General features: G+C 40.7%; 1 protein-coding gene across 3 annotated transcripts in view; it reads left to right on the top strand.

Annotated features, from left to right (window-relative positions):
- The first annotated feature begins 7,946 nt into the window (after nt 1–7,946).
- CEP41 (centrosomal protein 41) overlaps nt 7,947–13,949 on the top strand; it is a 49,174-nt gene continuing 43,171 nt past the window's right edge. For all 3 annotated transcript variants that reach the window (XR_014016643.1, XM_081243926.1, XM_081243925.1), the window contains exon 1: nt 7,947–8,066. Coding sequence is in view for 2 of the 3 variants with exons in the window: in XM_081243926.1 (XP_081100052.1) it covers nt 8,034–8,066 (33 nt within the window). In the remaining variant the exon portion in view is untranslated. The remainder of the gene's footprint in view (nt 8,067–13,949) is intronic.

Raw genomic sequence — 13,949 nt, 5'->3', positions numbered from 1 at the left:
AAAGTCATGAAGAACCTAGGGGTCAGATGGGAATAAAGCTACAGACCTACTAGAGAACGGAGTTGAGGATCTGGGGAGGGGGAAGGGTAAGCTGTGACAAAGTGAGAGAGTGGCATGGACATATATACACTACCAAATGTAAAATAGATAGCTAGTGGGAAGCAGCCGCATAGCACAGGGAGATCAGCTCGGTGCTTTGTGACTGCCTGGAGGGGTGGGATAGGGAGGGTGGGAGGGACGGAGACACAAGAGGGAAGAGATATGGGAACATATATATATGTATAACTGATTCACTTTGTTATAAAGCAGAAACTAACACACCATTGTAAAGCAATTATACTCCAATAAAGATGTTTAAAAAAAAGTTATGCTTACACTATACTGTAGTCTATTAAGTGTGCAATAGCATCATGTCTTATAAACAATATATGTACCTTAATTTAAAAATACCGTATTGCTAAAAAATGTTAACCATCATCTGAACCTTTCACGAGTTGTAGTAGTAACATCAAAGATCACTGATCACAGATCACTATAACAAATATAATTTGTTTGAAGCAAGTTTGAAACATTGTGATAATTACCAAAATGTGACACAGAAACATGAAGTGAGCAAATGCTATTGGCAAAATTGCACTGGTGGACTTGCTTAATGTAGGGCTGCCACAAAATTTTAATTTATAAAAACTGCAGTATCTGCAAAGCACATACAAAATGACATATGACTGTATAGGTAGACTTTATTTTGATTTTGTTTTGGTTTGGCTGTTTTTATGCTGCTTGAGATTCTCTGTGCCTCTTGGATCTGCAGTTTGTTGTATTTCATTACTTTTGGAAAATTCTTGGCCATTATATCTTTAAATATTTCTACTGCCCTATTCTCTATCTTCTCCTTGATATTGTCCTACCATTTCAGTATTTTGGGCTTTTTTTTTTTGGCCGTGCCACACAGCTTGAAGGATCTTAATTCCCTGACCAGAGATTGAACCCAGGCTCAGCAGTGAAAGCACTGAATCCTAACCACTGGACAGCCAGGGAATTCCCTGTCCCACAGTTTAAAAATTTTCCTTTTTGTACCCTTCTCCCCCACTTTTTCCTCCTTGTGTTTCATTTTGGATAATTTCTAATGTACTATCTTCAAGTTATCTAGTCTGTTTATGATTCTATTACAAGAATTCTTTATCTTTGATATTGTATATTTTTATCTCTCACATTTACTTTTTATAGTTTCCATCTATCTGCATAACTTTCCAAATGTGCATACATGTTTTCTGCCTTTTTCCACTAGATCTTTTAACACATTTTTGACAAGAGTCGTATTATGGCCACAGGCGTTAGTTTCTGCAAACTCCCCCAGTCAATATGTGTTAATATATTAGTCATAGTTATTTAGAAGTTTCTGTCTGATAGACACTGCTGAGATCTGGTTCTGTTGATTGCTTTATCTCTTGATGATAAGCCTTCCCCTCTTTCTCTCTCTCACCATTTCCTTTTTGTATTGTCATAATTTTTTATTGAATGCTGGACATTATGTGTAGAAGCCAATAGAGTCTTAGGTAAACAGTATTTATGCCTGGAAAGAATCATGCTTCTTCTGTTAAGCAACTAGTGTGCGGATTGAGTTGATCTAGTCAGTAGTTGGGCTGGTTTGAGTTTAGTTGTTGCTATCATTACCCTTGGTGCACCAGCAAGTGTCATTACCTTGTGCTTAGTGTGGGATATGGATTGCTGCAGGATTTTCTCTCACAGTTTTGTCTCGCCCTCAGCAATAGGCTGCTGTTGCTTGCTGCTTATTGCTAGACTGTGGTGGAGGCAGGTGGTGGTTATTGATTCTCCTGGTACAATCTCAGCCTCAGATAAGGCCTGTGCATCTGGGCCTGGGGAGTGGGACCTTCTTAATGTTCCTACCCTCCTTCCCTTACTTCCCCCATGGTAGCCAAACTCTGCCTTGTATCTTTGGTGGGACTTGGCAGGAGAGAGGTACCTGTTTCTCTCCCAGTGGTAGTCTACCTCTGCTTTATATTGCTGTAGGTTCTTGGACCCAAGAGGTTCCCATGATTTCTCCCCCCTTCCCCCGCTCTGCCGCAGGAGCAAACATCTTTTATTTCTACCCTTCCTCCTGAAGCAACAGATGTCCGCTGGGCTCCAGGGAGTGAGAAATGGTTTCCTGCCCTCCCCATATGCAGACAGATTTTGCTTCCACCCCTCCCCTGGTCACTCTGGGGGCAGGTGGGTCTACAGCCCCTCCCCTGGTGGCTTAAAGCTTTTTTGCTTTAATAAAGTAGGGCCAGATGATATGGTGGTGGTTTGTGCCTAATCCAAGCAGCAGCCAGTCACCTCTACAAACCTACACCACCAAGGGAGGCTCTCTCTGGTCTCCTGTCCTGCCCCCAGTCTTTCTCTGGAGCACCCATTAGACACCCACAGAAAAGACCTTGCAAGTGAACATAAAGTCCCCTTGTGTCTGGGACTCTGTGCTAGTCAGGGTTCTCCAGAGAAACAGAACCAGTATAAATACTTATAGATACAAATGTATGTCTATATCTATCTGTCTATACATCTAAGAGAGAGAAAGATTCATTTTAAGGAATTGGCTGTCACAATTATGGAGGCTGGCAAGTCCAAAATCTGCAGGGTAAGCTGGCAGGCTAGAGCCCCAGAGAAGAGCTGATGTTATAACTCTGGTCTAAAGGCTGTCTGCTGGCAGAATTCCCTCTTCCTCGGGGGACCTCAGTCTTTTTCTCTTAAGATCTTCAACTGATTGGATAAGGCCCACCCACATGATGGAGGGCAATCTGCTTTATTCAAAGCCTACTGATTTAAATGTTACTCTCATTAAAAAACAAAACAAAACAGGGACTTCCCTAGCAGTCCAGTGGTTAAGACTCTATACTGCCACTGCAGGGGGTGCAGGTTCGATCCCTGGTCTGGGAACTAAGATCCCATAAGCCGCACAATGCAGCCAGAAAAACAAAACAAAACAAAACCTTTTCAGAGACATCCAGAATAGTGTTTGACCAAATATCTGGATACCGTGCCTAGTGAAGTTGACACATAAAATTAACCAACACAGGTTCCCAGTTATTCTAAACTGATCTGCTAGCCGAAACTCAGTATTTAGGAATTAGTGAAAATTGTAGCTGATTACTTCTTACCCACTTCTATGGCAGTCACTTTTTCTTCAGTAATCTGCTAAACATGAAACAGTTTGCATGTCTCTTCTCTCTGCAGTAGAGCTTGTCATTTCTTGGAATTTGGTTATTTGGTTGCCTTGTGATCTAAGCTCTCTGAAGGATTCAAGAAAACATGATTCTGTAGACTATTCATTTTTTCTTATTGTTAGGATGTGAGTGATGTCCTTTGCTGCTTCCTACATCCTAAATGGAAACAGAACTTCCACTAATGTTTGTTTGTTTTTACCATGGGTATGATCTTGATTATTTAAAAACTGTGAAAGACAGGAATTATATTTGCAGAGTGTAGTACAGGGGTTGCAAACTAGTGGCCTGTAGATTTCACATGAAAACCCAGGTTTCTAGATTATTTTGAGAAATGTGACCATATGACACACTTGAACCACTTTTACTGGCCTTTTTATGGGGCACAAGCTCTCCAGCTGACCATTGTGCCCAGAGTGACACAGGTACCTCCCAACACTGATTCCTCCTCTGTCCCCTTGGGGTGGACCATCCCGGGACCTACGCTGGCTCCTCAGAGTTCCTCGGAGCTAGTTCTGTGGCAAAGCATTGTTCTATGCAAATCCCAAGCCAGAAGCAGAACACAGCATATAACAACCAAATGCCCTAGGCTCACAAGTGGTAAAGAAGCTTTTAGATCTCCCTGGGAGGAGACATTATACATCCTTTCTACCACAGGTAAGAGTCTTATGTGGCTCTCAGAAGTGGCCACAGAACTGTACATGTGGGAATGCCAATCCCATCAGGTATGCAACCAGCATGCCAATTTCTTTGTTTCACCAGCAAGCAGTGTAGCCTGTAATGGTCCCAAAGATATCCTGGGAGGTAGGTATTACTCCCCTGGGAGGGGCTGCAAGTATGGTTGATGTCTTTGGGCCCAGGTCAAGTACTTCAACTCTGTCCTAAGCTGGAGGAGGGCAAGGGTCAGCTCTCCACTCAGAGGCTAACGTGCTCCTTCCCTGGCACATTCCACCGCCAGGTAGAACAACATCAAACTGTTATCAGAACTGCAGAGAATTATCACTGCATGGGGCCTGTGGATCTGTGGGTTCACTGCCTCAGGAGCAGTTCCATTTCTGGGGGCTCAGGGAAGAGACCCAGGACTGGACTGGATTGGGCAGAATTATTTCCTTAAACATCTAGAAGTGCATGTCATTTAGGGAATGAAGGTAAATGAAGCTGAGGAAGAGAGCCAAGGCCCAAATCCCAGAAGCAATGTCATGAGACAGGTCTGAGGGGAGGGTGCTGGGCTCTGAGCAGGAAACCAGGCTGAGAGCTGAGGGTCAGGGGATGAAGAGCTAATTGGTGTGAGACTGAAGGAGAGGAAGGATTCAGCATGAAGGCGGGGAGACAGGGTCCAGAGGGTTTTAGCTCAGAGAGGGCCAGTCTGCTTAATAACCAAATACCCAACTAATTGCTGGGGAAGGGAGGCTGGGGGGAGGGGACTGACCAAGCACAGGGGCACCTAAGACACTAACTAGCCCTAAGCCAGCCACACTTAGCTATCTGGGACTCCCACTGACTCTGTAGGGACTAAAAGATTTTTAGAACACATACAGGGTTAAAAAGAAGACATCCAACAAATGGAAGTTCACAAGAGCACGCCTAACTTCATGAAAAATAAGATTAATCAGTGAAAGTAGGAACTTTTAAAGAAAAGAATTAGAACTTCTTCTCTTACAAACAAAGCTTGAACCTCTTAGCAATCAGAACTCTGATTGCAAGGATCTTACTCAAGTGTCTGGAGAGTCTTTTACTGCCAAGAATGGGAGAGCTATAGCACTTCAGAGGGCAGAATTACACAGAATTCAGCTCGGCTCTAAATCAGCCCAGACAAAGACCAGAGATAATTTTCAGGCTGAAGTCAGAATCAGGTTTTTTGTTTCTTAGAGGGAGAATTTTTTTTATTAAGATATAAAATTAATTCATAGTCCCTGAAGCAAATTTGAAAAATGTACAAAGTGTAAAGAATAAAACAAATGTCTCCATTCCATAATCCTAAGATGGTTTACATTTTAAATATTTTTTTGTCAATTTTTTTTGTGTGTGTGGATACCTATGTTTTTCCCCACACAAATCAGGATTCTATTAAATAAAAAATTCTTTCCAGCTCTTCCCTTTACTCCATCAGGAACAGTTAGTTCTCCATTACCTTAATTATTCCTTGAAACATATTTTTTAATGGTTCCAAAAAATTACTCATTATGGATATGTCATCATTTATTTTAATCATTTTTAAACTAATGTTCAATTAGACTGTTTCAATTTTTCATCATTTTAAATAAGATTCCAATAAATACCTGTGTGTGTAATATTTGTGCATCTCCCTGATTATTTCCTCAGGAAGAATCCTCAGCATATTAAAATTTGAGGGCCCACTCTTGCATTATTTTTCACTTCTTTTCACACTAACAATGTATAAGCATGCTTGTTTCATGAATCATTAGCCAACACTTAGCATTATCATTAAAAAAAGAGAGAAAACCCTTTTCTATTCATTAGTTGAAAAATGGGATCTAGTTGTTTCATTTTGTGTTTCTTTCCTTATTAGTCAGACATTTCTTCATAAGTTTATCACATGCTTTTCTTCTATGAATTATCATTTTGCGCCATTTACGTACTTTTCATATTGGCGATAAGAACTTTGCTTTAATTTTGATGCAGTTTTACTATAGCAGGACCCAAAAGGAATCCTGAAGAGAAACTCATGATGTTGAAAGCCTTTTGACTTATAGCTTTAAGCTTTCCAAGGATTCCACTGAGGCAAAATATGAAGGAAATGGGAGGCTCTTCTAGTCTCTCAAGGTGTGGCCCTTGGATCCTATGCATCAGAATCACGGGTGGCAGCTGGGGAAATTGCATTTAAATTACAGATTCCTAAATTCTCACCCCAGACACAAAGAGTCAGCATCTTTGACAATTGGACCCAAGAAGCCACATTTCTATAATATCTCTGATTGCTTTATATGCAGCCCAAATTTGACAATCACAATGACTACTGAGGCAAAGAAACCTGATATTCCCATAGGCTCTGGAACAAAAGGGAGTCAACCATAGAGAGAAGTGAGTCCAAACATTGATAAATGGAAGTTGAACTTCCAGCTCATTGGGCTGTTGGGTCTTGTACTTTCTGTTCTTTTGATTTCTTCACCTCCATTGTACTTTAACTTGATTAATGCATTATCACTCATCTATTCAGTCCCCGAGTTAGAAAAATTATAACCATCCTTGGCGTCTTCCTATTCCTTGCATTCCTTACCTCTTCTCATATATATAACAAATGTTCTTTTTACCTCCAAATGTCTTTAAATTTCTTTACCTGTTTCTCACCACCCCTTAGTTTCGTCCCTATTGTCTCCCTCTCTGCTTTCCTTTCTCCTGTTTATTCTACCTATAATCTGTATCATCACCCCACTCCGACTCTGCACCAGGTAAGCATACATTCTAAGTCGTAATGTGTCTAGAAGCCCTGGTTGCTATGCAAAGTCTTCTAAATATCCCCCCCACACCCCACCCCTTCTAATTTTCTGCAGTCTCTAAACTCTTCCTTATTCTAGTGGAGGGGAGTGGAACTGGGAATTGCAGAGAGTTGAAGGATTGGAGAACACAGGGAAGTTAAAACAAAAATCAGGAGGCGTGAACTTGCCAAGAGACAGTTGTGATCCTTGAGGGCAAGCGGCTCTGAGTGACAACACGATTCAAGATTTGACCTGAAGGGTGAGTTTCTGAGGAGTCTGAGAGGACAAGGGCATGTCAGGCCATGTTGTTGAATGGGTCATCTGCACAGACCCTGAAGCAGCTCAGATGTATGCAATTATTCACAAGCAGAGAGCCAGCCACTATGAACAGCTCAGGGTAACCTTTCTCCATTCCTGGAAAAACAACTTAGAGCAAAGGGCAAAGGGTTACTGTATTGTTCCTCCCATGTAAAAGGAAATAATAATTTTGATGGATTTGGCGGGACATTTTGGAGCCAAGTCAAACTGTGTGTGCGATTGTTTTGTAAAGGTGCTAGGACTTAATTTTCAGATCTGGAATAAGAACAGGTGGTGGGTGATGGCAGGAGTCACAATGGTTTCCATGACAACGGGACTGGGTCTTAGTCATCCTCCCATCCTCCACAAAACCTACTGCAGCTTTTCTCATAAGGTGCTTATTAAATATTTGTTAAATGAATGATGAATCACAGAATGATGTGTGTGCTTTGCAATTAAGGCTGCCGTTCTGTTGCTAGCTAAAAGCTTTTAAAGCAACAATAATTACTGTATTTCCATATGATATTTTGCATAATTTGCATACTAACTTAACCTGAAAATAATAAACTACAGATTCTCATCCCTGCTGAACAACCATATCCCATATCTATCCCCTGTTGTGTAAGAAGTATCCAGATGTTTGGCTAAAACGGCCTTAAAGGGGGATGGCCCTGCGCGGTATTTGTGCTTCCACATTAGCTAGAAACACTTGTTTTTTTCCACACTTTCGAGCCCCTCCCCCCTCGAGCTCTCCGCAGCCGCCCACGCGCAGTCGGCAGCCTGCCCCTCCCCCCCACCCCCGCGCCCCTCTTCCCGCGCTGAAGCTGGCGTCTTCAGGCCCAGCGGAGAGCCCAAAGGGCCGGCGTCCCGCGTTGCCCTTGGCAACCATTGAGTGGCGTCTCACTCTCCCTTAACCCCTCAATAAGAGAGTAAACAGGGCATCCATTGGCTGGTAGGGGAAGGCAGGCCAATCGGAGAAGAGGTTGTAGGGAGGCGCCTGAGCTGGGTTGTGGGAGTAGGAAGCTAGGGTTAGAGGTTACCGGCGAGGCTAGAACCCCGAGCGTGGTCGGTTGGAGCAAATATGTCTGTCCGGAGGCACATTGGGAATCCTGAGGTGAGGGCCAGGTCCGGATCGGAGAATCGGAGGGGGCGGTCGTACCGGAAAAGGCTCCACGTGGGCAGGGAACAGTAACCTGCGACTTCCGCCCTCCGGAAGGCGGGAAGCGGCGGCGTGAGGAGGGGTCTGGAGGGGGGAGGGAGGCGGGGCGGGCCTGGGGGACTCGGAGCCTGGGTAGCCTGGCCACCATCCCGCGCAGGTTTACTGTATTTGTCGCTCAAAGGAGCGAAGTGCATGAAGACACAAGTCCCTTCCCTCAAAGGGCTTACAGTCTAGGAGTGGCAGTTACAAAATATAAGTAACATCTGGATGAAGCCCAAAACGCTAAAGGAACAGAATCAAAGGAGCCATCATTTCTGATTATTGGGGTACAGAAAGAGGAGGAATAAGCAGACCAAGCCATTTGGAAAGGACGCAAAATATGACATTAGTTTTACCCTCTGCTCGATTAAGACGTTTTACTTTTTTGTCTGCTTCACCTCCAGTGCCCTGCTGCATATGTGGTCATTTCATCTCAACAAATGTTTACTGGATTCCTAAGGTGCAGGGAGTGCTAGAAGTACAAAAAGATAAGACAAGGCCTTTTAGTCCTTTAATAAGTTCAGTCTAGTGAGGAAGACTTATAAACAAAATTTGAGTTCAATGTGGTTGGGAAACAGGATGTTAGGGGAGCACAGAAGAAAGCTAGGACTCAACTGAGGGAGTGAGAGAAGGGTCCTGGAGATGGTCTGAAATCCGAAGTTACTAACCAGGTGAAGAAGCATCCCAGGTAGAGAGAACATCTTGAGCCAAGTTTAGGAGCTGGGAACCATGTAAGTGGATAGTTCCTTGTAGAGAGGCAGGAGTCAAGTCTGGAAAGGCCTTCTGTGCCTTGCCAGCGTTCTTGGCCTTTATAGTGAACAGGAGTTGCAACGTGTCTCATCTCAGGATGGATGCCTGTGAGCTTTGCTGAGAAAGTTGTGGGGCTGAGTTTAGGCTCTGTAGGGGAGTGCCATGATGGATTATAATGTCTACCGTGGATGTCGGGGAGGTATGTGTGGAGAGTAGTGGTTTGACCACTGTGTATTTATTTTGTCTGCTGGTCAGAATTTGAGAAGCTTTGGAGTTTTAAGTAGCCGAGTTGCATGGTCAGATGTGCATTTTAGGCAGTGGTTGTAGCCACATTGTGGAGAATGGATTTGAGGAGTCCAGAACTGGGGATAGGGAGATTGGTTAGGTGGTTATTATGATATGGACCTAAAGTAAGGCCATGGAACTAGGGACAGAGAGAAATACTTAGGGGATAAAATCATCATGACTTAATAATGAGCTTTGAGAAATGAGAGTGTGATGGATGACTTAGGTTTCCAGCTTGGGTTACTCATTGGTGCTGATGCCATTAATGAGATCAGAAATATGGGAGAAAAAGGAGGAATAGTCTTAGGAGTGTAGGGGTAGAAGAGCCAGGTTGCCCTGTGCGGTTGTCCATTTGTGCTCTGGATAAAGATGTTCAGCTCACTCTCTTGTTTTCATGGGGCACAATTACCGGTAGTTTCTTGAGAAAGAGTGCATAAGAAATAAATATTTTAAATTTATGTCTACGACATTAGGCATGTCTAAAAATGTTATTATTCTACCTTCATATTTATTTGCCTGAGAGTTTGGTTAAGTATAGAATTCTTGGTTGGAAATCATCAGCATATTGAAAACATTGCATTGTGGTCTTCTACTATTCAGTTTTTGTTGTGGAGAAGTTCAAAGCCATTGTGTTCCATTGTATGCGACTTGATTGTTCCTTTCTGGAAGCTTGTAGAATTTTCTGTGTCACCAGTGTTATGATGTTTCACAAAAAATTCCTTGTTATGTGTCTATTTTCACTTATCTTTGTGGGCGCCAGAAACTCATGTCCTTTCTATTCCGCAAAATTTTTAAAAATTGTTTGTTGTTGACTTTCTTCCTCAATTTTCTCCATCCTCTCTTTCTTGAATTCATTATTCTGATGTTGCTTCTATATGACTGGTTCCCTAATTTTCTTAAATTTTATCTCCTGTTTTCCAGATCTTTGTCTTTTTGTTCTCTTTGAGAGATTTAACTTTAGCTTCCAATCCCTCTATTGGTTTTTAATTTCTGCCATCACGTTTTTAATTCTTAAGAACTGTGTTTTGGACTCTAACGTCCTTTTAAAAAACCTTTATTTTGAAATATATATAAATTCACAGGAAGTTGCAAAAATAGTACAAAGTGGCCCCATGTACCCTTCACCCAGTGACTATATTTTATGTAAATATAGTACAATATAAAAACCAGGAATCTGACATTTGTACAGTGTGTGTATAGTTTGAGGCTATTTTATCACATGTGTAGATTTGATATAATCAAGATTTGCAAGTGTGTCAATTTACAATTAAGATAGAGAACTATTCCTTCACCGCAAATATCTCCCTCAGGCTACCCCTTACTAGTCACATCCACTTTCCTCCCCCTCACCATCCTAACCCGTGGCAACCATTAATGTGTCCTTATTTCTGTAATTTTGTCATTTTGAAAATGTTACATAAATGGAATCATACAGTATGTGACCTTCTGAGACTGGCTTCTTTCACTCCGATAATGTCCTTAAGATGCATCCAAGTTGTTGCCTGTAGCAATAGTTCATTCCTTTTTATTGCTGATTAGTATTCTGTGGTATGGATATATAACAGTTTGTTTAACCAGTCAACTATTGTAGGATATTTTGGGTGTTTTCTGTTTGGGGCATTACAAATAGAGATTTGAACTTTGGGGTACAGTTCTTTGTATGGACATTAATTTTCATTTCTCTGGGATAGATGCCCAGGAGTGCAGTTGCTGTGTTGTATGGTAAGCTTATATTTAGTTTTTTAAGAAACTGTCAAACCATTTTTCAGAGTGGCTATACCATTTTACATTCCCAGCACCAGTGTATGAGAGATCCAGTGTTTGCACATTCTTGGCAACATTTAGTACTGTAAATAATTTTTATTTTAGTTGTTTTAATAGATGTGTAGTGACATCTCATCATGGTCTTAATTTGCATTTTCCTAGTTGATACTGAGGTTGAACATCTTACATCTTCTTATGTGCTTATTTACCCTCCGTATATCCTCTTTGGTAAAATATCTCATTATGTCTTCTGCCTAATTTCTAATTGGATTTTTTTTTTCACAGTTGAGTTTTTCCTATGACTGTAAATATTGATTACTGCCAGAGCAGTGATCAGTAGGGTTACATTTTCTTTCTTATTGTTTGTTGTTTTTCCTGGAGTTTATATCTTTATTTTTATTCTCTACTATTTATAAAATTTTATAAATAATGTCTATATCATTATTTATCATTTTTTGCATAGTTATCTTTTCCAAAACTTTATCTATGCATTTGCATATGTGTGTATATATAGAGAGAGAGAGTTCTATTTGGGGGTTTTGTTTTACACAAATGTTATAACATTGTTTATATGGTTCTTTAACTTGCTTTTTTCACTTAATATGTCTCGGACATCTTTCTGTGTCAGAAAAATATACCTCAACTTAATTATTTTCTTTTAACTCTTACCTAAGTACTTGGTATAATTGTAGAGCAAAATTTTTTATATCTTTTTACTTGTTTTATATATGTATTTATTTATTTTTGATAATGGCATGACAGAAATAATTCACACAGCATAAATCCACTGTTTAAAGTGTGCAATTCAGTGGTTTTAGTATATTCACAGAGTTGTGCAGTCATCACTAAAATCAATTTTAGAACATTTTCATCAGCCCCAAAAGAAATCTTGTAACCTCTAGCCATCACTCCCCAGTCCTCTCATGTCTCTTCCATTCCCCCACCCCTCAGTCTTGGCAACCATTAATCTACTTTTTGTCTCTGTGGATTTGCCTGTTCTCTACATTTCATGTAAATTGAATTATGCAAAATCTGGTCTTATGTGACTGGCATCTTTCATAATGGTTTAAAGGTTCATGCATGTTGTATTATGCTTCAGTATTTCACTCCTTTTATTACTGAATAATATTCTTTTGCATGGATATACCACATTTTACTCGTGCATTCTTTTATTGATGGACATGTGGGTTATTTCCACTTTGGGGCTATTATGAAAGATGCTACTGTGAGTATTCATACAGGCATACCTAGTTTTATTGCATTTCGCAGATACTACGTTTCGCAGATACTGCATTTTTCACAAATTGAAGGTTTGTGCAACTCTGTATCAAGCAAGTCTGTTGGCACCATTTTCCCAACAGCATTTGCTCACTTTGTGTCTCTGTGTCACATTTTGGTAATTACCACAATATTTCAAACTGTTCAATTATTATTATATTTGTTATGATGATCAGTGATCTTTGATGTTACTACTATGACTTGCTGAAAGCTCAGATGATGTTTAGCATATTTTAGTAAGAAAGCATTTTTTAATTAAGATACATACATGTATTTTTTAGACATAATGCTATTGCACACAATAGACTACAGTTTAGTATAAACATAACTTTTATATGCACTGGGAAACCAAAAGATTTCTGTGACTCAGTTTATCACAAAAATCACTTTATTGGGGTGGTCTGGAACAGAACCCACGATATCTCTGAGATATGCCTGTATAAGTTTTTGTGTGGATATGTTCTCTAATGATAATTTTTTAAAATATGTTTTCTCCATACATAGTCTCAGTTTCCTCCATATTGCTATTTTTCTTTTTGTTTTGTTGGTGATGTTTTTATTAGTCAGCTTGGACTGCCATTACAAAATGCCACAGAATGGGTGACTTAAACTACAGAAATTTATTTCTCATAGTTTTGGAAGCTGGAAAGTCCAAGATCAAGGTGCTGGCTGATTTGGTTTCTGGTGAAAACTCTCTCCTGGCTTGTGGATGGCCACTTTCATGCTATGTGTTTGGATGACCTCTTCTTTCAGTGTGCACTTGAGGGAAGAGAATGAGCTCTTTGGTGTCTATTTTTATAGGGACACTAATCCTATGGGATTTCGGCCACACCCTTATGACATCACTTAACCTTAATTACCTCCCAAAGAGGTACAGTCCTATCTCAATACAGTCACATTGAGAGTTAGAGCTTCAACATACAAATTTGGAGGGGACGTAATTCAGTCCATACATAGAAATGTTCTCAAACTTCTTTTAATCTTAAATTGTTAATCTGTGTTTTTGAGTAGGAGACTTAAAAAGGTGATTGAGATCTCTGTATATTTGGGAGGAGTTTGCTGATGTGAGCTTAATTACGAGAAGATCTCAGTGGGCCATGATTTGGGGACTCCCTTTCCCAAATCTGTATCTTCAGCTCTTTCCTCTCAGGCTGGTCATTTTCTCCAGAGGACTCCTCCCCTCTCCTGAGAGTAAAGACCTAGTTGAATTCTTGGAAGAATTAAGGTTAGGGGCTAAATTTCAACATTAGTATGCATCATTCACCTAATACCCCTATTTTCAGTAATGATATCCTTTCCCTGTGTCTGGAGACACCCCCCAGTCCAGAAACCCTTTCCAGGGAATAAATCTATAGATACCTGCTATGGTGGGGAAAGGGCAATCACCTAGGGGCACAGAGGGAGAAGGTTTTGGAGATCCTGTAGCTTCTCATTCAGCCTTCAACCAATCTGCTTATTTCAGTCACTCCTTTTACTCCCACTTCTGGAGGTGCCTGGGGCTGCCAATTCCTGGGCCTTTTAATAATTTTTCTTGGCTTTCCCTTCGATTTTCTTGAGTCCATCAAGTCATTTTCACTTGTTGATGTGCTTTCTAGACTTCAGAAATCACTTGTTATCACTTCTCCCGCTCTTACTCTCTCTTTTTTTGGACTTTGTGTCTGTAAAATAGTATCCTTTTAATGAGGTTTTACTGAGGTTTTGGAAGGAAGTGAAATTAGATGC

The sequence above is a fragment of the Mesoplodon bidens genome (genome assembly GCF_964165515.1).
Source record: "Mesoplodon bidens genome assembly, chromosome: 9".
Classification (NCBI taxonomy): Eukaryota; Metazoa; Chordata; class Mammalia; order Artiodactyla; family Ziphiidae; genus Mesoplodon; species Mesoplodon bidens.
Note: the sequence above shows the minus strand (reverse complement) of the source record. Positions and strands in the feature narration are given on the sequence as shown.